This window comes from Caretta caretta, chromosome 1 (assembly GCF_965140235.1).
Source record: "Caretta caretta isolate rCarCar2 chromosome 1, rCarCar1.hap1, whole genome shotgun sequence".
Classification (NCBI taxonomy): domain Eukaryota; kingdom Metazoa; phylum Chordata; order Testudines; family Cheloniidae; genus Caretta; species Caretta caretta.
The window spans coordinates 192,983,629-193,007,657 of record NC_134206.1 but is presented as its reverse complement, the minus strand read 5'-3'; the positions used below and the strand labels follow the sequence as shown (position 1 = coordinate 193,007,657).

General features: G+C 40.6%; 2 protein-coding genes and 1 long non-coding RNA gene across 12 annotated transcripts in view; 2 read left to right on the top strand and 1 right to left on the bottom strand.

The window, feature by feature from the left end:
- The window catches only part of PHLDB2 (pleckstrin homology like domain family B member 2), a 111,740-nt gene extending 108,612 nt beyond the window's left edge, over positions 1-3,128 (top strand). For all 9 annotated transcript variants that reach the window (XM_075118233.1, XM_075118254.1, XM_075118236.1 and 6 more), the window contains one exon: positions 1,118-3,128. In XM_075118233.1, coding sequence (XP_074974334.1) covers positions 1,118-1,258 — 141 coding nt within the window. In that variant the 3' untranslated portion in view covers positions 1,259-3,128. The remainder of the gene's footprint in view (positions 1-1,117) is intronic.
- LOC142068635 (uncharacterized) lies at positions 1,705-4,872 on the bottom strand. The gene is made up of 2 exons (XR_012664518.1): positions 4,693-4,872; positions 1,705-3,498 (listed from the first exon to the last, which is right to left on the bottom strand). It is a non-coding gene; the product is annotated as an uncharacterized LOC142068635 (long non-coding RNA).
- Positions 4,808-22,200, top strand: ABHD10 (abhydrolase domain containing 10, depalmitoylase). 2 transcript variants are annotated; one of them, XM_048870523.2, is made up of 6 exons: positions 4,808-5,013; positions 15,821-16,004; positions 17,095-17,206; positions 18,100-18,237; positions 21,280-21,468; positions 21,729-22,200. In XM_048870523.2, the coding sequence occupies exons 1-6, from the start codon at positions 4,893-4,895 to the stop codon at positions 21,792-21,794; spliced, it is 810 nt and encodes a 269-aa protein (XP_048726480.1). In that variant the 5' UTR covers positions 4,808-4,892; the 3' UTR covers positions 21,795-22,200. The 2 variants fall into 2 exon arrangements, with proteins under 2 accessions (XP_048726480.1, XP_074974364.1); XM_075118263.1 differs by having other exon boundaries at positions 21,280-22,200.
- Positions 22,201-24,029: the final 1,829 nt, after the last annotated feature.

The following is a 24,029-nucleotide window of genomic DNA, read 5'->3' as shown; positions in this document are numbered from 1 at the left end:
ATATTATCTTTCTTTGGGCCAACTTCTGTTGATGAGAGAGGCAAGCTTTTCAGCTTACACAGAGTTCTTCAGGTCTGGAAAACATATTCAGTGTTTCAGCTAAATAGAAGGTGGAACAGATGTGTTAACTATTTATGGTAAACTATCTGTTCCACCTTGTATTTAGCAGTGACACTGTTGAGTACGTTTCCCAGACCTGAAGAGGAGCTTTGTACAAGCTTGAAAGCTTGTCTCCATCACCAACAGAAGTGGGTCCAATAACAGATCTTACCTTACCCACCTTGTGTCTCTCATACATAATTTTGTTTGTTCCATATATAAAACAAGCTATTGAGAGACAGAAGAGATGTAGTCAACGTGTCAAGTGATGTGGTCTCAAAAGACAGAGATGGTGGTAGAGTATCTGGCAGCATTAGGGTTTAGGGAGGACTCAGCAGGCGAGAGATGACCACATGGAGCCTTTCGTATCAGCCACCAGTTCCAGATGCTGAAAATGCGTCTGCTGGCACATACACAGCGGTTCTTCCTGAATATGGTGTTTTAGGGGTGAAATATTGGTTCCAGTGAAGGGTGTTGTGCCATTGACTTCAATGGACCAAGATTTCATCCTAGGTTACTAGATCTGCAGCTACAGGTGACCTAAATCAGGGGATGTAGTTGTGTTTCTAGCCCAAGATGGGAGTTGATTTGATTTTGAAGCTCTGGGAGGAGTACCCCTGACTAGCATCTGCACTTTGGAAGGACTGTGAGCTGCTTCAACCCAACCTCAAGAAGTGGACTTTAAGAATTAAAATGACTTTTGATCACTTGCTGCAGCAGGTGCACGGGAGAAATTGTGGTTTAGAGATTAAGCAATGTTTGGTCTCACATATTACTGCTCAGTTTAGAAGTAAGTCACACACAGTGTGTCTGCATTAGGCCTGAGTACTCTCAAACTGTTTCCTGCAGAGGTAGCAGATGGGGTTGAGCAAATCCCGAGTTACTAAGGATGAGATGTTAAGTAGCCGTTGCTCAACTGGCTTTTTCCTTGACAGTCTCCAAGTACAGAATTTTACTCACTGTCAGTAAACTGCTCTCATGTCATACAACTGATTTTGCTGCTTCTTTTTTATTTTAGAGTCCTAACCCATTACTCACTTTCAGTGTTAAGACTCATGACCGAATATATTACATGGTTGCTCCAACGCCAGAAGCCATGAGGATATGGATGGATGTTATAGTTACGGGAGCAGAAGGCTACACCCACTTCATGTTATAATCAAATGGTGCAAAAGTTCATTCACAAGGCATATTGCAATAACCTTATTCATGAATTTAGCCACGTGCAAGTGAATTTGAAAAGCCATATACAATATTGGTAACTGTCACAAGAATTCTCCCTATGATGTGCACACAAACTCTCAAAATCAAAAGATTTTATACACACAAGTGAAAGTAAGACTACTTGTTTCTTTTAGTTGATCATTATAGTAGCAAAAGAACTAAAGCTATTGAAAGTGTCATAGTGTTCTAACATGGGTAATCAAGTCAACTTAAGTATGGTATATTGATTCAGTAGTAATTTCTTACAAATTCTATGTAGAAGATGTCTTCAAAAATACAAACTGAACAGTTTACAGAATTGTTTGTGTGTGCTCATTGGTATGCAAACATTTTAGTAACGGAACAGAAAGGTATAATAGCATATATTTTTAATATGCAGTATTTGACATTTATAGATAATTAGATGGCTTTTAAAAAATTTTACTTATGCATTTTATAAAAAAAATTAAAAAATATGAAAAAAACAAACACACCAGCCTACAATACATGTATTTCTTGTCTTAGTATTTTAAAATATTACTACAGAGCCAAAGATTTACATGATTTCTGTGTAAGAATAACTCAAATTGTGAGCTGCGATTTAGCTTTGTGTAATGGAACAATGCCAAAATTCTTCCTAAATTTTAATAATTCAATTGCGACAGTATTCTGTACACTTAAATTACCAGTTGTACAAACTGCATGTATAAAGTCATTTACATAAAGCACAACAAAGAAGCAATAGCTTCACAAAGATGGTCTCTCTGACAAGATAAAACTGAATGGAGACAAGAGGAGCAAACTTAACTTTGCCATACGTTTTCTACATTCTCTCTGCAGGAAGCATTGAACTGATTCTCTCTCTGGTTCCTGTAACAATTTCTGTTGTATGGAGTTCAGTCTTGCCATAGATATGATTCTAGTGTAAAGTTAACATGTGCTGATTGAACACCCCACTGAAATCAATGGGTGAAATCCTTGCCCAATTGAAGTCTGCATGAAAACTCCCATTGACCTCTGACAGGGAGATTGTTCAAAGTATACATCGGTGTAGAATTTCGCCGTATGATAGGGTAGAGCACAAAGAAAGGCAAGTTGTGAGAGCACATATTAAAACAGTAATATAAATAAAAACTTTTAAGTAGCAAACATGGCAAAGACTTATTTTTTAATGTATGCTCCTTGTAAATGTTCTCCCATTTAAAAACTGCTTTCTAGCCCTTGACTATTATATACAAATAAATTATTATTGAATGAAACCTGGACTTCAGGCAAATCTCCAAATAGTTCCTTAGTTTAGTATTCTGGATTTGAATGTGCCATATTGTTCATTTAATTAAAGAAACCACACTAAAAGCAAAGAAGAAAGTAGCTTTTGATTAAACAAATGAAAATATGAAAGCAGAATACATTATGCTTGCAGAAAATGTTGCACTTTTAAAATCCTATATCTGGCATGAATGGGTATGAAATTTTTTTTTTTGGTGTGGTAGCACAGGTCACATGATTGCTCTAGAATTATTTTATTCGTTTTGACGTGCAACAGATTTGACATTATGAATTGGGAAAGATGGAACTGTTATCACCAGGAATAATTTTTATCTTTAATTTCTGTGCAGATTAGAGCTATAAGAAATTTGTAATCTAATGATTTTAAAACATAAAACCAATACCAGAAAATAGTTGCTTTGAGTTATATAATTATATTTTTTTCTGTGACTGTACCTTAATTTTACTTTTATGTATGGTTACACAAGTTTTATAATAATGATTTTTGTATCCTGCATGATGCAATTAAGACTTCTAAATAAATGTTTTAAAAAATGCTTATTTTTATTTTTAAATATTGGCCTGATTTCTCATTATGAAACAGTCTTGCTTTTCTTATCACTATAATCATTTCAATTGCATATATTTAATATTGTTGACAAATGCAAAAAGTAGTTGAAATCTGATGATCCAATAATTTTTTCCATAAAAGAACTGTGGAAAATAGTATGTGTGTGTGTTGTACCTAAAAACTATCTTTTGAAGAATACTACCTGCCTACATCGCATGTGCATATCTTTCATTAACCTTCCTTCTTTTTGTAATAAACCTTAGTCTGAGAATTGTGAATTGCCAGCCCTTAATTTTTATTTATCCACAGAACAGGAACAGCAGAAGTTCAAGTTTTTTCCCATGCTTGATCTTGACCTGAAGGCAAAAGATGTTAGTTTAGTCTCTATGGCCTATGTAATCCTTGATTCATCTGCTGAGACTCCCAATAAGGCTGCAAATATGGGGTGGTGGGTTTTGTACTGCGGACGCCTAAAAGCTGGACTAAAACTACCACCTTTATTTTATATAAATCCTGAAAAGGGACCCTGGCAGCTCCGGTCGGCACAGCTGACCGGGCCATTAAAAATCTGGTTGGCCGCCCGCAGCTGGCCAGGCAGGCTCCCTGCCCGGCAGCTCCACAAGGCTCCTGGGAAGCGGTGGCAATTCCTCCAACTCCTCGGCAGAGGGGCAGCCGGAGGGGCTTTGCGTAGTGCCCCAGCCCTGCGTGCCAGCTCCATAGCTTTAGCTGGCCAGCTGGGGAGCTGGCACTCAGGGCGGCGCTCGCAGGCAGGGGCAGCACGTGGAGCCCCTCGAGTAGTCCCTCTGCTCCCCGCTTCCTGGGAGCCGCAGCCACATAGATGTCAGCAATTCCTGAAGCCCACAGCCTGTACCCTCGCTCACGCTTCAGCCCCCTACCCCAGCCCTGAGCCCCCTCCCGCTCTCTGATCCCCTCAGCCCTAGCCCAGAGCCCCCTCCTGCACCCCAAATGCCTCATCCCCGGGACCCATCCCAGAACCTGCACCTCCAGCGGGAACCCTCACCCCCCCTCCTGCCCCCAACCCCCTGCCCCAGTCCTGAGCCCCCTCCCACCCTCTGATCCCCTCAGCCCAGAGCCCCCTCCTGCACCCCAAACGCCTCATCCCCGGGACCCATCCCAGAACCGGCACCTCCAGCGGGAACCCTCACCCCCCCTCCTGCCCCCCAACCCCCTGCCCCAGTCCTGAGCCCCCTCCCAAACCCCTCAGCCCCAGCCCCACCCCGGAGCCCATTCCCCCAGCTGGAGCCTGCGCCCCAGCTCCCCCGCCCGCTGCAAAGTGGGGGGGGGGGAGGGGCGTTCCGTTTTCTGCTATTAGAACGTTGGCAACCTGGCGGGGCAGGCGGTTTGTTCTGCCGGGAACGCGACATATGCCCCAGGCACGGCAGGACTCCCCCTGCTTGGGGCTGGCCCAAGCTCTCCCTGGCGCTGATTGGCGCCTGCACCTCCGACGAATGAGGATCCCTCCCTCCCCAGGGGACCAATGAGTCAGCTCCCCTGGCTCGGCCTCAAGGCGCACGCGTACTCCCCCTTGCCTGTCCGCCTCCAGGAGGAGGCGCCTGCGCAGTCCTTCCTCTGTTTTGGTCACGCGCAAGCGCCTGCGCACTTTCTCGTAGTCTGGTTTTTAAGCGCGACGCAGCGTCTGTATCACGTTGGAGGGCGCCCGCTCAGCTGGGAACGCAACGGCGCATGCTCAGTTCTTCCCCAAGCTACCGGGAAACGACGAGGGCGGGCCATGGCAGCGGCGGGCGGCGGGATCTGGGCGCTGTGGTTGCGGGGACTGACCTGGGGCAGGGCCGCTGCCCGCTGCGCAGGGTCCGGGGCCGGCCGCGCCTCGCTGCTGCTGCGGTCTGCGGGTAAGCGCGGGGCCAGGCCGTTACCTGCGCCCAGCCCGGCTCAGGTGGCCCTGGGGGGCGGGGCCTGGGCGCGCTCTGCTGTGACGTGGGTCCCGCCCGCGGGCGGGGAGGGGGCCTGGGTCCTTTGGAGGAGCTTTGTCAGCACGTGATCCCTGTGACCCCCTCCCTCCCCCCTCGTGCTGTTTACGGGGGAGGGGAGCCCTACCACCCGTCGGCCCTCCAGGGTTGGATGTCACTTGTTCTTGCGGCCCTGGTGTCAAGACTAGGGTTGCCCCCCGTCGGGCTTTTCCCAGGAGCGCTTCTTTTCTCGAAGTAACTGCCTGAGGGAGTGTGTGGCGTGCTAGGCCCACACCGCTAGCTGCCCCGGGTTCCAGGCTCAGGGTCATCCTCGGTGCCCTGGCGTGTGGCACCTCAGAGGTGGCAACCCGATCACTTTAGATAAGCTATTACCAGCAGGACAGTGGGGTGGGAGGGGGTATTGTTTCATGGTCTCTGTGTGTATATAAAGTCTGCTGCAGTTTCCACGGTATGCATCTGATGAAGTGAGCTGTAGCTCACGAAAGCTCATGCTCAAATAAATTGGTTAGTCTCTAAGGTGCCACAAGTACTCCTTTTCTTTTTGCGAATACAGACTAACACGGCTGTTCCTCTGAAACTCGATCTTTTTGTGGACCGCCGTGCTGGGTGTTCTAGGGGCATACATACATGTAGTGTCCTTTTTCAGAAGTGTAGCTCTTTCTCAGGCTGCTTCATAGTGGGGATGTCAGGGCTGGAGGGCTCATGAGGAAGGTCTCAGCTTGGACAATGCTTCACCCTGCCTTAAGAATATAAGAACATAACATAAGAACGGCCATACTTGGTCAGACCAAAGGTTCATCTAGCCCAGTATCCTGTCTTCCAACGGTGACCAAGACCAAGTGCCCCAGAGGGAATGAACAGAACAGCATCCCCTGTCATCCATTATAAGCTTCTGGCAAATAGAGGCTAGAGACACCAGTCCTGCCCATCTTTGCTAATAGTCATTGATGAACCTATTCTCCATGAACTTATCTAGTTGTGTTTTTGTTATTTTGTTTGTTTTTAAACCCTGTTCTTTTGACATGTAGCTAGGGTCTGACCTATTCTGCCATTGCCTTGTCATCTGTTCATGGTGTGGTGAGGCTTACCATGCCTTCCCACTGCCTTTGATGCTCCACCTTGATCTGAGTAGACTTCCCCTAAGAAACTGTATGCTGGTTACAGCTGACTGTAGATTGCTTTAATAAATATTAAAAGCAGCCTTGAGCCCTTAGGAAGCTTTTAGTCCATACCTTCACTGAAACAAAGTGTGCAAGCCCTTGCAATAAAACAATAAAGGGGAAATGTTAAGTTGTTCACATAGTATTTCTTGAGATATATCAAATCTGTCATTCCAGGAAAATGGCACCAAAATTATCTGAAACAGACTTAGCTTATTTACTACTTAAGTATTATCACCAGGCTGTACAGACAGACCCAATTACATTGTTCTCAACTGAAGTTAGCTAAATTTAATTCAGAACTCACATTTAAGTGCAATTATTTATCTAGCCAACATCAGTAGAGTAAAAAGAAAAGGAGTACTTGTGGCACCTTAGAGGCTAACCAATTTATTAAGTACTCCTTTTCTTTTTGTGTATACAGACTAACACGGTTGCTACTCTGAAACTCATCAGTAGAGTGTTACCTGTATAACTGTTTCTGAAATCGGTTGAAATATAATTTAGTCTGTGCAATCCAGCCATATTGTTTCAGCAGAATCGGAGTTCTGAACCAGTTTAGCAATATCAGTCTGTGAGCCTGTTAGATATAGAGGCTGTAGAGAACTTGATTTTTGAATAATTTGTTATATACCACTTAAACTGGAGCTACAAAATGTACAGTAACTGTGAACAAATTTATCTCTTTTACTGGTAGTTATTCCCCTTTCCACATGGTACTATCAATACCAATACAAACACGTTTTGTACTGAAGTAACTGCATCCCCACTTACACTGCTAAACCATACCAGTATAGTTAAAGTGGTGCAATTTTTCCAGCACTGTATGGACAAGGAGTGTAAGAGTACAGGAATGTTCCTTTGGCCAAAATTCTTTCCTTTCCTCTCCCCTGTTTTATACACTCCTTTCCCATAGATAAGTGTTTGTGCTATATACTGACTGTTTACCACTTTTCACCTTTGAATTGCAGTCATTTCTACTTTGTGTTGTATAATTTGAAGCACTTATAAAAGCCATATATAAAGTATGAACTACATGGTTCATGTGTTGTCATCTCATACTATTTGTCAGGAAAAGTAAAGGGGAGGAGTCATGACAAAAAGGGCTCAAGGTGTGGTAACTATATATATTCAAAGCTGTTTACCATGAACAGTGTTTTTTTCTTCTATGTTTGTGCTGAGTTGAATGAGTTATTGAGAACATAGAAGTTGCTGTACAGAAATTGATAAACCCAGATTAGCTTTCCAAATTTTCAGGCATCTGCCTGCTTGGGTGGATCAGATTGTAGGTTCAGGGCCAATTTAAAAAAAAATTGATGGAGGGAGGAACATTGCTTTTAGGTTCTCTGTCTGCCCAGAATAGCATTAGATTTTTTTTTTTTTTTTAGCTTGTACTGTCTCTTCTTTTTAATTCTTTGGTGTGCAAACAACCCCTTCGACTACAGAACAAGATAATATACCAGACTACAGACAATGCTGTTAAATGCACTGTGCGAACTGAAAAAGTATAGAAGGTTTTTTTGCTTTTCATTGTGATAGTAACCTTTTTAAAAAAACAATTCTTCAAACATGACTAACTTTTTGCTTCAAAGTACTATAGCAGCTTTAAAGAGCAATGGTCAATATTTACTGTCACACTATGTTGATAAGTAAATCTGTTGCAAGTTATAATTGTGCACATGTGTAAGTAAAAAGGAGATGTTGTGAACATAGCCTTTAGGGTAACAGGAGGCTAGATCTTAGTTGCTGCAGGACAGTTCTGTGGTGTGATACTGTCAAGGTCCACTTGTTTTAATGCCTAGCATTTCTGTATCTACTGAACTACATCACTAGGTCAACCTTGAATTAATATTATAGAGGCCCAGCAAATTTTATTTGGGTATGCATTTGTTTTTCATTAGTGAAAGGTTGGTCACTGGAAATTATTAATGTGTCAATATTATATAGTGCTTATGATATAGCTTTAAGAATCTGAGCTAATATGTCAAAAGGTTCAGACTCACCTTAGCATTTCACAGATAATATATAGGAGGGGAAATGTTCCCAAATGACTTTGCTTCGTTGACAACTGAAAAGCTGCTAAAAAGTGGATTTAATTTTAAATATTATAGAAACCCATGAGGTCTTTTGAAGTGTACAGTATATGAGCATTTTCTTAATCTCTCCAATGTGTAAAACTAATTCAGCCATAAATTTGCATCAAGCTTAATGGCACTGAAGCCTTCAGCCTAGTCTGTGTTTTCAAAAGTGAAAAGCCTTGTGTGGCCACCTTGAATTAGTGTGCCTGTATGTGTTCCTCTAACTAAACTAACAATTATTTATTGTGTTCAATACACCAATAAAAATCTGACTTAGTTTATAATTATGTAGTGGAAATCAGTGGTTCTCAACTGGGGGTATGTGGCCCGTTATGGGACTGAGGATCTACTAGGGGATCTACTAGCCCTGAGTCCTGATGCCCTGCGGGGTATAAGCCCCAAGCCCATCAGGGGAGTTGAGAGGTAGGTACCAGGGATGTTGCCCCCTGCCCCCCAAACTGCAGCCCCAGAGCAGAGTAGTCCTGGGGCAGTTCCACACCCCTACCTCTACTCCCCACCACCCTTCCTCCCCCACAGGCCCTGCTTCCTGGCCAGGTTGGAGGTGGGGAGCCAGGCAGTGCGGGGCAGTGCCATAGCGTGGGCAGCCACAGCGTTCCCTTGTCGTCTCCTGCTGCTGCCCAGGGTTGTGGCTGCTTCTCAGTCAAAGGGGGTTGGGAGCTGCTCCTGCAGCCAGTAAGAGCTGCCCAGGTGGGGGGACATGGCTCTAGGGTGGCCAGAGCCCTTGTGGAGCAGTGACCGCAACCTTCCCAGCACATAGCCCCTAGCTACTCCCTGAATGCACCCTGAGCTACCCCCGTGCCTCCATGCTGCCCCTAGCTTTTCCTCTCCCTGCACCATGATTGGTTTTCAAACTTTTTGAGCTGAGTGCTCCCCCCTCTTCCCCCTCCAAGTTATAATTTTTGGATGCATGCCCCCTACAACCCAGACAAGGTGGGCTGAGGTGAGTCTGGGAGTGAAGGTGATGCTCCCTCCCCGGGCCCTGCTGTGCAGAGCTGGCCCAAGCCCTGGCAGGTCTTGCTCCCTTCCAAAGTAGAAATCAACTATGCCGAGGGCCCCCTTGCCCAGTGGCTAGCACTAAAGCCCCAAGCCTGCCCTTCCACCCGCTGGGCCCTGGAGTTTTCATAGCATGTTGCGGGGGCTCAGAAGGAAAAAGGTTGAGGAAACCCCTGATGTAGATGATTTGTCCTACCCTAACTAGGCCCTCCAATTTAACTGTTCTAATATGTGCAAGACCATGGAAATTTTCAAACCTCAGGAACTTGTGGGTAGTGGGACAACATGAACTATAAGAACAACTTGTGTGTCTGCATGGGCAAAAATCCCCCAAATCACACAGTGAGGAATCTGTACCTCTTTAGCAGATGGTCATTAGAAATTGTGTCCGTATACTCTTTTCCAAGCAAATGCACTTCTGACAGATTAAATTTATCAGGTTTCAGAGGAACAGCCGTGTTAGTCTGTATTCGCAAAAAGAAAAGGAGGACTTGTGGCACCTTAGAGACTAACCAATTTATTTGAGCATGAGCTTTCGTGAGCTACAGCTCACTTCATCGGATGCATACCGTGGAAACTGCAGCAGACTTTATATACACAGAGACTATGAAACAATACCCCCTCCCACCCTACTCTCCTGCTGGTAATAGCTTATCTAAAGTGATCATCAAGTTGGGCCATTTCCAGCAGAAATCCAGGTTTTCTCACCCTCCGCCCTCCCCCCGCCCCCCCCAACTCACTCTCCTGCTGGTAATAGCCCATCCAAAGTGACCACTCTCTTTAAAATGCATATGATAATCAAGGTGGGCCATTTCCAGCACAAATCCAGGTTTTCTCACCCCCACACCCCCCTCCAAAAACCACACACGCAAACTCACTCTCCTGTTGGTAATAGCTTATCCAAAGTGACCACTCTCCTTACAATGTGCATGATAATCAGGGTGGGCCATTTCCAGCATAAATCCAAGTTTAACCAGAAAGTCGGGGGGGGGTAGAAAAAAACAAGGGGAAATAGGCTACCTTGCATAATGACTTAGCCACTCCCAGTCTCTATTTAAGCCTAAATTAATAGTATCCAATTTGCAAATGAATTCCAATTCAGCAGTTTCTCGCTGGAGTCCTCCAAGCAGAAATAGAATAAAACAGACAGGGAAAAAAGACAACCACAACAGAGAGATACTTATGTTAAAAGTACTCTTCATTGTATACCATGAATTTTAAGCAGCATTGTTCATAGTGGTAGTGTTCATCTTAAAAGCTTGGAGGAGGGCAGGAATGATAAATTATCAGAATCCTACTGGACAGAAATGACATGTAAATTTGGTAGCCTTTTGTGCTATGCATTTTCACATGTGTTATTCCAGATGCAGCCTTCAGTTCAGACGTACAGCATTCGGTATCTCCTCTGTCACATATCCTTGTTGATAACTGGTTTCTTGCTCTTATGGTATGTGGAGAGAGAAAACCAGATACTTTTGCTTAGGCTTTTTAGCTGACATGACAAATGTGGTCATCTTTATCTGAAAGATCAATCTAACAACTCCAGCTAAAATGCTGGTTTCATCCTGGTTCTGTACAATAAATAAAGGCTCCAAGGAATCATTATAGTCCATCATGTCATCTTAGGTACATGATAAGGGCTTTCTAAAGATGGCATTGAAACTAGAGAACTATATTTAAATGACATTGAGGAACTGATCACTCAGTTTCCTTGCTTTTATGGGTGAAGCTCAGTCCTGAACCAGTTTCTTTGTGTCAGTATTTCATCAGTTGCTGAAAAGTAACTATTCTTCCCATTATATAGGGTTGGGATACCTAGTAATGGAGTCATTATGACTTAATAAAATGGTATCAGAACCAGATCCCCGTTCTTAACTGTCTGTCACTTTTTTCATCTTTGTTGCAATATCTAGACACGCAATGTTAAGTCCATGATTTATCACCATTTTGGAGCGGGGATCCTTAAGTTTCTTGCAACTGCCCCTAGTCTCCATGCTACAGCCCCATTTCACTCAACATTGCCATGTCCAGTAATAACCAGAGGGGTTAGAGCTGCACAGGAAGCTTCTCCCATCAGGAGTAAATTTGCTTCCTTTAGAATACACCTATTCCTGTGGCCTAGGGAGCGTTCCCTTTATTAGAATGCATTTCTTGAACTTAAAAATTGACTTTTTTTTGTTTTTGTTTCCACTCACTTTTGAGTGAACAGGACATGAAAATTTGGCTTTAAATCTCTGAAATTTTCCCCTACCTATTAATCATAAGCCTTTTATATTTAACTGGTAACTTGATCATCTTCTAAACAACAACTCAGACAGTTACTTTCCTTGTGTTTGGGATTGGTTCTTTCTGCTAAACGGAGAAGCTTATTGAAATATCTTCTACAGTATTACTTGGAGGATGCTTTATCTAGCTGCAGTGGGACTCCTGAAAATATTGTTTTATTGTTATTAAGATAACTACTGTATTAAGAGACTTCATGGGGAAGACTGGCTTCAGTCTGAGTTTAAAATTGTTTGGCAACAAGTTGATTCCTCTAAGTATGACAGTGACTTCAAAATATTTTCAGGATGTTAGTGGTATGTACTCTTCAGTATCTCCAGAAACTAACTTTGCCTTTTAATCTGTGATTAATCTGGTAAAATTTTCACCCAAAATAACCATTTCATTTTGAGTCAGCAAATTTCTCAATTTACTGAAATTGCCTAATGGCAGTGAGTTTATGGGAGCATACTGTTGTTTACTTACTGGTACATCTGTGCTATCTCTCAACATTGGGGACGGTTTGTACCACTTGAGTATTTTTCTCTAATATTCAGCCAGCCTTTTATACCAAAACATTTTTATGATAAAGGATTTTAGTTTTTAGAAAGCCCTTGTGGCAATTCTGTCTTTTCACTGAAGCTTTTCTGAGCTTCATTTTATTAATTTTGAAATTAAATCAAGAAAAAACTGCTGTTGTAACTTCTTAAATAAGTGATGGATTTCATTCTCTGACTGAAGTTATCATACAGCAATAAATGTACTTGAACTTGCCTTTCAGAGGTTGGCTGTCTAACTACAGTGTTGCTAGTAGAGGGGTATATTTTTTTAAAATTTGAAATTAAGCATCATTTTGTGTGTCAGTATTTGTACTTAATTAACGTAATTGAACAGTTATTTCCATTAGATACAGTTAACTTAGCTAAGGTGCCATGAGATGGAATAGTCAATTACAAGCAGCTCATTGTTGGTTCTAGAAAGGTTTAAGGATTTGAAATGAGGTGTTTGGCTATCACTGCTCAAAATTTAATGCTCCCAATGAGTTCAAGGATCTGAATTGTGTTCTTTACTGATACAGAATATTAAAATTACAAAGGAGAATGTGAAAAATGACCAGCATTGAGCATGCTCAATTCATATGAGGAATCAGAAGAAAAGGCATGAGGTTGTAATACACATTGATTGAAATAAAACCCCTCAACTCAGGGATCTAGCTTAAAAAGTAGTGGTATTAATACATAGCAAGCATTTTTTCTGGCCATTGAGACTTTCATAGAGATGGAAAGGGTCCACCAAACTTGGTTTCTGATCGCACAAAGCAGACCCGCCACTATCAAAAGCCCAGTGGCGGGAAATGATGCAGGCAATCTTTGTTGTATCAATTATGTAAACGGCCTAGACAGGCGACTGTCATTTTAGCATGTAGCATAATAACTAGATAGTGTCTCCATTGATGTTATTAAATGATTTAGTAGTGACAGGGGGTTTTGGAACTGAAGTAACTGAGTCCAGAGGAGATTTACAAAAGTGAGTTGGCTTAATAAGACCTTTACTGAACCTCAGATGGTAGAGAGGAGAATGTCTAGAGTTTCCATAGATCTCCTTTGCTAAAAGTATCTAGCAAGATAACGTGTGAAAAGATAATGAAACAATAACTCCTAATCACAGTTGTTACCTCATCAGCACAGACTCTCATGGTTGATCAGACTTTGCAGAGGGGTCATATTTCTAGCAACGTCTAAAAGCTGCTTTTGCCAAATTAATCATTTTATGATTGAGCCATAAATCACAGGATAGCTTTAGGCCTTGCCAGACTCAAATATCAAATACAACTGTAGCAGAGCAAGCAGCAATGTTGCCTGAAGACTTTCTATAACTTTTTACATGATTTTTTTTCTTCAAGCTGAGTGGATTGATTTTAAATCACAGATCTTAATTTGAAGATCTGTGATTTAAAAGAAAAAAAGAAAATTATTCTTTAAATCAGCAAGCAAGAAACCTTGATTTAAGTCATTTGATTTTAATAGCGTTTTATATTTATACATTTTATCTATTTTTCATATAAAAAGGTTGGGTTTTTTCCATTGATTGATAACCATTCAAACACATTGATTTACACCTAAATATAGCCATTATACTAAACTTGATATTTTTTGCTGACCATGAGTACACACTATCTGTATGCGCTCATTTAAGCAGTTATATAGAACTTGTTAATTTTTAGCTTTATGATGTTAGAAAACGATGAACGATGGATAAGAAAAAAAGTTTATCACAACATGTTTTAATTTAAAATGAATGTTTATTAAGCAAAGCAAGTGTTGTTTAAATTTGGTGAAATGGAACTTATCGTTCCAGGTCTCCACATGTCCTTCAAGATTTTAAAATTAATAAGAGAACGAGATCTACGACTAGTTTTATGCATAGATTGAAAGAGGAAAACAAGCATTGCTGTTTTTTCAACTCCCAGTTGATTTTTTTTATTTATTTTATTTTAAATTATATGAAGGAACTAGTCATTGAACTGAACTAATTGGATATATTGAAATGAAGAACATATTGTCTCTATAGTGGCAGAAGAGGCTACCGCTGTCAAAAGCTGGTTTAGCCCTTCAGCAAACGCTGATTCCAGGTGCTTAGCCAGTGACTCCCACTAGTTCAGTGGTTTGACTTTCTTTAAAACTTCAGCAGCAAACATGTGCTGCTGAATACAATTTTTTTGTATTTAATTTAAATGATTTTAAGTTATTTTAATAAGTTTAGGCCTTAATATAGGTTGTCAATTTCAGATTTAATTTTAAATAGCTTTATTTTTAGAAAGTGAATTTGTATTTAATTTAAACTAAAAAAAAATTATTTAAAAAAAACAATGCTTACCCGTCTGTAAAAGAGATTTTGTGTCTTGTTTTCAGATGCTAGAATTTCACACCTTCAGCTTCTTCTTTTATATGATATAGAAGCCTATGTTATGTGGATGAAGAACTGAATAGCAAATTTAGAAAACGACATTTCACAGGAGCTTTACTCAGCAATGAAAACCCACTGGTATCCACTCTCAAGCCTGTTGTTTCAAAGAGTAGTGTCTGTACACCTACAAGTGACACGAAGACCAAGTGTCAGTTCTAAGGTTTTTGTTGTTTTTTTGTTTTTTTTTAAATTGGGCAACTTGAGAACATGGTGTTCAAGACTCCAATACATGAAATTCTAAGACTTCTAGGTTTTTCTGATTAGTAAGCTGAAAAAAGAGGAAAATGTTTGATTTTTTTCCTCGTTGATACATACTGTTGAGACTGTATAAGTAGCATCAATTTAGGATGGAGTTCTGAGTCTTGGAAAAAAAGCTTTTACCATACAGATTTCTGATTGCCCCATTAATATTGAAGAATCAATTGAAAAGGAACAAAATAACTAGCAGTAGTCTCCAGACTAAGTTGGCATTACTGGGATGATGTCCGTTGCGCTACTAAAGTTTGACTAACCTTTTATTTATTGAATTTCTGTTGGGCTCTCCATACAGTAATGTTACTTGCATGTATTGGTTTTCTTATGCTGGAAAATTCCAAAGCTTGTTTCATTGTTCTCACCTCCTCCCAACCTATCCCCATTCTGTTTAACATTGATTACAGTGGGACTCTGGGCAGGAGATGGTCTGGGTTTTTAGTTCTCTGTGGAGGATTGATTGCCTTTGATTGTAGCTTGTTCCACACCTATGGTACCATGTAAATAATAACTTCACTTCTTAAGATTAATTTTGAAAAACCTACTTCAGAATAGCAGAGAGGCAAATAAAAAGGAAGCACAAATAAGTAACTTTAGTTATCCGGTTAGTTTAAATTTATTGAGGAAATATGAAATTAACATCATTAACAAATCAAGATTCAGTAACATTCAGTTGTGTGCAAACCCTTTTAAAAACTGGCAAGGGTTAGTCAATCACGTTTCTGATTAGAGTGAAACTGTTAGTATTGAATGACTTGAATATCATCTTGCTTTTTTCATCCGAATAGCTGGGGGGTCCCTGAAGATTTGAAATTGTCCGAATAGATAGTATTGAACATAATTGCCAAGCTGTGTTGTGATTGACTGTTTTACTTAAACTAAAATATTTTGTTTCAAGATGATTTCTAATGTTTTCTGGTATCTTACCGCAAGTACTTAAGTATTTCTGATGATGGATTTTCTTTATAAAATGTCTTTTTTTTGTTTTTTTTAAAGCTTGCAGACAGAAGTCATCAATCAGTTTCCTTAGTCGACCTGATCGTCCAAATCTAGCTTATAATAAGATAAAAGGCAAGAACCCAGGTGTTGTCTTCCTCCCAGGCCTTAATTCAAATATGAATGGGCAGAAAGCAGTTGCACTCGAGGACTTCTGCAAATCTCTCGGTCATGCCTTTGTAAGGTACAGTCAAGAAGATTGGTTAGAGCAACTAGCATGTATTATAGTAGGGCAGCCAGAAATGAGGAATTCTGTGAAAATATGTCTAAGATGCTGAAAATTCTTCCCCCACTTCAGCCTGTTTAGATTTTGATTGAAAGCATGCAATATAAGAGAACATCTGCTTCTTGTGATGGTGTCACTGCCAATCTGTTTCGGAGATATGTTCATCTTTTCTATGCAGAGGTTATTTAAATCAGTAAAATGAATTTTTCAGCACACTTGCATGACTCATTGAAATTGTAATTATCTCTGTTCTAACCTGAGTGATATGCTTCATGAAATAGAGTATCAGAATAAAAATGAAAAATCTTTGAAATTGGAAATCTTCACTTATATTATGGTTAATACATATAAATTAAATAATTACTGCATGCTTAAACTCTATCCTGCAAGGGGCACTGTGTTGGTGGACTCCTGCTTGGAGCCCCGGGATTTGGGCCTTAGAACAGAGCTCTCGTTTTAGCTCTTGTATAGAATGCTATTTGTGATGTCTCCACTGCTAAATCTTATGAATACTGATTAGTGTCTATTGGTCAAGTATCTTGAGTGGGTTTAAAGGAGTATACTAGTGAAAGGAGTTGCATAGTACAGATGAAACATTGTTTTAAGAAGGTACAGAATGTAATAAGGATGTGCAGTCTCAGTACTTGACAACACATTTATGAACCATGTATAGTATATGAAGGAGACGCTTGCCATGAAAAAATCATGTACGTCTTTGGCTCGTTCTTCAAGGACAGTCCTGTCCATATGTCCGGTTTAAATTTGGATTTGCAGATTTAACGAGCTAGTTTAGTGCATGGGTGCACTGCATCTCCTAGTTGTCTCGTGCTCGCAAATCCCTATGTATATGATTTGACGTCTGAGAGTAACTTTCTCTCTCAACTGAAATTTCTGCAAACCTCGATGATTATGAGGTATGTTGTCTTTATTGCAATTGTTTAATTCTGATTAATAGTCAAGAGTATTGTTCCTGTTCTGTGTAGGTACTGTCTGATGCAGCTTGTTTTGTAAGTAATATTAAATTTTTATCTCGACTGTTAACTTGCAGATTTGATTATACAGGATGTGGAAGTTCGGATGGTAATCTTCAAGAGTGTACGGTTGGAAAGTGGAGGAAGGATGTTTTGTCTGTACTGGATGAACTCACAGATGGACCACAGGTTATATTTTATTTTTAAATGTAGCAGAAACTGTTCTCCCAAGTTAAACTGTATTTCTGGCTATGTAATGCTTTAACGGTCCTTGTGAATGATCTATAAAAAAAAAAAAAAAAGAATTACCTTTATAATCATTTCTGGTTTGAGTTGTTTCAGATGGAACAAAAACATGTAAGTCATGAAGTACCTTACACAGGGATGGAGGTGCTGATCAACAAGCTAATAGCAATGGACATAACATTGTAGAACAACACTAAATGTAAAATAAAGTAGGTTAGGTAATGAAACAATTTGAGGAGAAACCATTTTAGTTCAAAACAGAATAAAGTCAAGAAGTCAGTGTTAAGCTGTCCATTGCATAGATACCATGGCAATGGTCACTTTCAAATACTACATACAGCTCAGTTTAAATTAATGAGGGAGTTCTACTAAGTAATTCTAATGTAGCTCAGAGTGAATATTAGAACTATTGTAATGTGTTAAAACTTGTTTTGTGTGGTGTTTGTCTGACTTTTATTAATGAGAAGAAAGAAACATCAAATGTTAAAGCACTTCCACAGCTGGAAAAATAAAAAGTAAAGTACTTGACACTCAACTACATTTCAATTCTCATTTTGTTTACAGTGGGTCAGTCTGAAAAATCAATAACTTGGCCCACCGAACAAAAAACAGTAGTTAAAAGCCAGATCTTGTGATGCTTACTCGGGCAAAATTCCCACTGGAAATGACAGCAGTTCTGCTGGGTAAGGGCAGCAAGATTATGCCCCAGGGTTAAGTAGCTAAACAAAACTGAAAATATTTTGGTTTAATAAAAAAAAAAACAGTAAATTTTAGATTAAAAAAATCACTGACTTTTTCTTGTTTTTTTTTTTTTTTTTTTCAAATTTTATTTTAAGATTCTAGTGGGATCCAGCTTAGGTGGATGGCTTATGCTTCATGCAGCAATAGCTCGTCCAGAAAAGGTGGCTGCTTTAGTCGGAGTAGCTGTAGCTGCAGACTATCTTGTAACAACTTTTAAACAACTTCCCCTTGAGGTAAATGCTAATGGCTTTAAATGTTCTGTTTTTGCAAATTTTGAAAACTTGCTGGTGTGAAATCCCTTTACGAAAAGTTTTCATTTTGTGTCGTATGGTTAAATGAACTGTAAGAGTTGATGAGTGAACAGCCTGCAAAATAGTGAAATTTCTGAGTGAAATTGTCAGAATTAGTTAAAATGAAGACTTGTTACAACCACCGTATATAGGAGCCTTAATTGTGGACCAGGGCCTCGTTGTGTTAGGCACAGTACAAACACAAAACAAAAAGATAATTCCTGCCCCAAGCAACTTAAAATCTAAGTATAAGAAAAAGAGACATCGGATGGATGGAGTACAAAGACAGTATTGGTCAGCATAATAGGCAGTGGTCTCATCACACCAGCAATCTAACTATTGTCAGGATTTTGTAGGCATCACGGCAAAGAGTTCTGAGGAGGGTTATGAAGGGGGATAAGAGGTAGGTAGCTCTGCACTTTTTACCAGGAGCACCTCCCATATATTAGGAGCAGCAAAGGAGAAAGCAAAAAGATGCTGGTTTGAAAATTTAACAAGTGGCCCATTGAGGCTGGTAACATGGACTGAACAGAGGCAGGAATTGACATTTCAAAAGTGAATGAGAGATAAGTAGGGTGGAGATAAGCAGTGAAGAGCCTTGAAAGTGAAGACATGTAGCTCATATTTGATAGAGAAAAGGAACTGGGAGGTGGGTGCAGGGGCATGGGAAAAGAGTGGTGATAGAGTGGTGATGTGGTCAAAGCAGCAGACTAAGAAAATGATATTTGAAGAAGCATTCTGAGTGGATATGAATGGGGAAAAATGGCATTTGTCAAGGCCAAAGGGAAGAATGTTGTAGTAATTGAGACGTGAGATGATTAGGGCTTGGATAAGTCTTAGTTTCGTGGATGGATACGAAGGTTGTTTTTTAAAGATCTTGTGCAGAAAGAAGATCTAAAGGGAGAGCCTGACTGAGGACCTAGAGAGAAGTCTGAGTCAAATGACTTCTGGGATATGGGTCTGAATGACAGGCAGGATGATTGAGCAAAGAGTTGGGGAGGGAAAGAGTGAGGTAAGTGTAGCTATTCTATGTCAAAGGCTAGAAAGTAACTTCATATACCAACACTACTGTGACAGGGCAATTTCCTGCAATATCTTTGGAAGATCTTACAGTGTTAAGTTGAAATAGCTTTGGAATCCTTTGTGTCATGAATGCAAAATTGATGTATTATTGTGGGATTGTACATGACATCTCTTGGGGAAGAATATGGGGCCAGTGTAAACCCTGGAGAAGTGTAATAAGCTTCAAAGGACTATTTCAAACGATATGCCAGACAAAAAGGAACTTTTGGGACAAACCAAGTTAAATGGGTTCGCTAGGAAGTACCTGCGGGGAGGTGAATGCAGGTTCCTATCCCAACCTTTTTGAAGCTGTGCCCTGAGGGGAGACCCATTGTCTGATTGATTATTCATGGTCTCTGAAGACACAAGTGAAAGAAAGGTGTATGCCTATGGGTGCTTGTTCAGAGTAAAAGCTTGTCTGAACTTGAAACCACACACCCTCTGGTGGGGTTTCAAGGACCGATAGCTTACCAGAGCCCTCGTTGGAGTTGGAGGTGATCTCTGGTAAGCTTATTAGCCTGCGTGTAGGTTTTATTGTTTTAGTAGGTCTTCTGTAATGCTTTCATCTTAAGAGTAAATGTGCATGCTTAGGAAAAAGCTGTGTGGTAACTTGTAACTGTGGCAATTACACTGTTTATAGCCTCTGAAAAAGCAAAGCACAGACACAGGCCTGTTTAAGTAGTCTGTCTTTCTGGGGAATTCACAGTGTAGGCAGGGAGCTGTGCAGCCTGGAAATACCCCTATCAGGAGCAAGAGATACGGGTCTCTCAACGGAAGAGGTAACAGCTGAGGGTCTGGGAGACTAAAATGTGTGTCCTTGCTGGAGCACAGTGTGGGAATACAGGTACAGTTGTGACAACTACTTTTAAGGTTGCAAATGAACTTTCAGTTGAACCTGACTTAAATTTGGTAGGTTAGATATGGGGTTGAAGTAGGATTTTTCTGCATAATTTGAAACCAACTGGATTTGGGCTCCAAATTTGACACAGTAATTATTGAAGTATTCATCTGAGTGCAGAACTCCAGCATAGTAGCTTTTTGGCTCTTGCTAGCGATACCTTATAATATAACCTGACCTCAAGGGTGGAGGGAAGGAATGTCCACCAAAAAGCTTTGGGGTGGGAGGGTTTGGTTTTGATGGGCTTCCTAAATGTGTCTCTCTTTTTGTGAGCCTTAACTCCTGCATGCTGAACGAATTTCCCCAGGAAGGAAGGAAGGCCTCAGATCATCTCTCTCTCCCCTCCCCCCCACTGGTAGCCCCCCCCGTCTTCATTGGGTCCCCTTCCTTGGTGACTTCTTTGGGAGTTCCAAAGGAATGAAACCCTGAGCCTCTGGAGACTTGGGGGAAGTCAGTTGAGATTGGAGGGTGCAGGGGTCTTCGGATGGGGAAAGCAGATCAGGTAATATTTCCACCTCTCCCTTTCTGTGGAGCTCCTGAGGTGTGATAGAGGAGAGAGCTCATGGCAAGCCTTTGGAGGCCAGTGAGTGGAAAAACCCCTATTCCCCATGAGTATTTCACTCATTGACAGTTAGTGAACTCTTCAGAGCCTTGGTTGACTTCACCAGGACTAAAACCGGTTGTAGGGAGCTGCTGAGTCTTTTGGCTGGGTAATGGCTGAGAGGCCTGCTGTGTGAGAGCCTTGAATAGCTGAAGTTTGTGGGAGGGAGATACAGATCGGCTTCTGAGGCTCACTGTGGGTGTTTCCCTCCTGCAAATGTCAGGGGGGTTACAGGAATGGGTCAAATACACCCCTCTTCCTCCTTCTGACCTCAACTGGTAAGGATAAGTTTGTAAGAGTTTGGGGTTTTTTGTTTTTTTTTTTGCTCTTAGTAATGTGCTAAAAACAGAGTTAAGGGGTCTGGTTGCCTTGTTTAATAGTGAATCGCACTTGTCTGGAATATTCTTTTGCCTTTTCTAAATAGGTCCAAAAAGAAATAGAAGAAAAGGGTGAATGGAAGCTGCCAACAAAACACAACGAGGAGGGGTTTTATTGTTTGTCGTACGAGTTCATTAAAGAAGCAGAAAACCACTGTCTCTTGAGTAATCCTATTCCTATAACCTGCCCTATAAAACTTATCCATGGCATGAAGGATGAAGATGTCCCATGGCAGGTATCCATGCAAATTGCAGATCATGTTGTCAGCACAGATGTGGATGTGATCCTCCGCAAAGTTGGTCAGCACCGAATGAGTGAGAAGGATGACATGAAACTTCTTGTGTACACTGTTGATGATTTAATTGACAAGCTGACAACCCTAGCATGAGTTGCATGTTAGCACTAATGCATGAGCTTAACACTCAGATCTCTTCTGTGATTAACCAAAACCTCATTTTTTTTTTTATGGCAATGGAACACTGCTGAATCTGGAAGGATGCAAAGGTCACAAAAGAAAGGAAGTGGAGCTTTAACTTCTGTCTCCTTACCTCTGTTTTGTAAATAAAGGTGTTTTCTTAATGCTGCATTTGCACAAGTGATAGAAAATGTGAAGAAAATGCTGCTGTTTGTTGGAAAACTTTCCCTCAGCTTGATTTCCTGTGACTTTTTTTTAAAAAAAGTTTCCTACACTATTTTGTACTGAAATATGTTTACCTTTCTTACATTTGTGCCAAGGGTTAATGTTTGCTACTATTAGAACTGTACAGTACAACTTAATTTTTAAATTCCTTTTGACATCCTAAAATATTGTGCTTTATGCTTTAACATTTTTCCATTTCTGAGTTCTGAAACTTGTGTCGGAGCCTTCCTACCCCAAGTATGTACCTGAAATGTTCAATTAAACTAATGCCCCTAGAAACAGAATGGGGGAAAATGCAGCATAATAAACCTGGCTTCAAATATAAAATGGAGTTTTAGTATTGATATTAAGCCATAAAACAACTGCACAATATTTTCATATCCTTCGTGCCTGGGATAGTGATGAGCAAGTCTGATTTTGAGTTGCTCAGAATAACTAAAAACTGAAATTTCAGTTCTACAAATGTCTTTCTAAGCTCATTATGCCAGATGAAAAGTAATCACATGGTCATTGTTCTAGGGTCCTGAGGTTGATCTCTACTATTGTATTCTGTAAGAGTTGTGTGTCACTTACATTGAAAGATTTAGATATGTCTGCATCTGTGAATATATTTTATCCTATTAAGGCAGAGTGAAGCAAGGAAGCGGGAGTTGCCCAATATCCCTCCCTAATGTCCTGCAGAAATTTACATACACAATTACACTTCTTTCAAAAGCTATATGCCCTTCTTTATCTTGGCACATCAGGAAATAATACTTATTTTTCAACATTTGTGGAGCTTCCTATTTATAGAATAGGTTATTTGTGTATCATGAAAGCCTACTCAACCAGTCAGTTCACCCATCTCTGTTTGTGATGCTTTTGACTTTTTTCTGCAACAACTCCGTGACTTTGTCCCATTTACAAGTATGGCTAATATCCATTCCAGGAATGGCTTTTATTAGGTGTAACTACCTTTCCATAGTATTTACATTTATGGGAACACTAGAAAAGACAGCTGGATGCATTTGCCCTGGGTGAGGTAACCATTTTGACCATACTTCAATTTATCTGGTTTTCTCCCTTTTGATTTCTTGTTACATAGGGGTGGAAGGTATCTTAGCATGTGTGTTTAAAAATGAAAAGGGAAGAAAGGCCATGGCTGACTCATTCTTGCCCTTGAATGGAACACTTAATTAGTAACCAGAACAACTCAATAGACAGCAAACCTAAGCTACATGATAAATTACAAACCTGAACAATTTACAACTGAAACCAAAAGGTGGGCAGTCAGATGTATCTCCTGAGAATATAAATTACCTCAGTAGCTGGATCATGTGTGGATTACATTTCACATGTTGCTGACCTACTGATCCAAAAATGAACCCTTGTCTATGTGTATGAATTACAAGATGAGCATATCTAGATGGGAGCCTGAAATTGATTACCAAACTAGAGCAATGTTACACCTCAACCATAAGCAAAATAATTTGGCGTTTACTGGTTTCATTTAATTCAAATGGTAAACTGCTCCAGTATGGTAAACTGAGACCCAAGCTACTACAGGGGCAAGCTATTCAGAAGAATCTCACTTGATTATCAAATCCCTAACATTTTTAACATGGAGGTTTTACTATTACTTCAGCAGGGATATAGGGACTTCTGAATGTCTTCCTGTGAAGTGGGGTTTGTGTGGGTTGTTCTCAGCAGTATACAAAATAATACAAGCCTTATAGATTTCAAAATTGAACAGGAGAGATGAAATAAAGACTGCTTTAAATAAAAAGGTTGGATACATGCATTTTTTTTTACTCCACACCTTTCGTGGTTTTATAGACATCTATCTTATCTCCCCCTCCCCCCCCCCATCTTTTATCCAAGCTGAACAGCCCCAGTCTTTAATCTTTCCTCATATGGTAGTTATTTCATCAGTTGCCTAATAATTTTTGTTGCTGTCATCAATATAAAGGGAAGGGTAAACCCGTTTGAAATCCCTCCTGGCCAGGGGAAAGCTCCTCTCACTTGTCAAGGGTTAAGAAGCTAAAGGTAACCTCGCTGGCACCTGACCAAAATGACCAGTGAGGAGACAAGATACTTTCAAAAGCTGGGAGGAGGGAGAGAAACAAAGGGTCTGTGTGTCTGTCTATATTCTGTCTTTGCCGGGGATAGACCAGGAA

Excerpts from the sequence above, each read along its gene's own strand:
- ABHD10 (XM_075118263.1), top strand. The coding sequence starts at position 4,893 with ATGGCAGCGGCGGGCGGCGGGATCTGGGCGCTGTGGTTGCGGGGACTG. Across the intron at positions 5,014-15,820 it reads GCTGCTGCTGCGGTCTGCGG|CTTGCAGACAGAAGTCATCA; the intron begins GTAAGCGCGGGG and ends TTTTTTTTAAAG. Across the intron at positions 17,207-18,099 it reads AACTCACAGATGGACCACAG|ATTCTAGTGGGATCCAGCTT; the intron begins GTTATATTTTAT and ends TTTTATTTTAAG.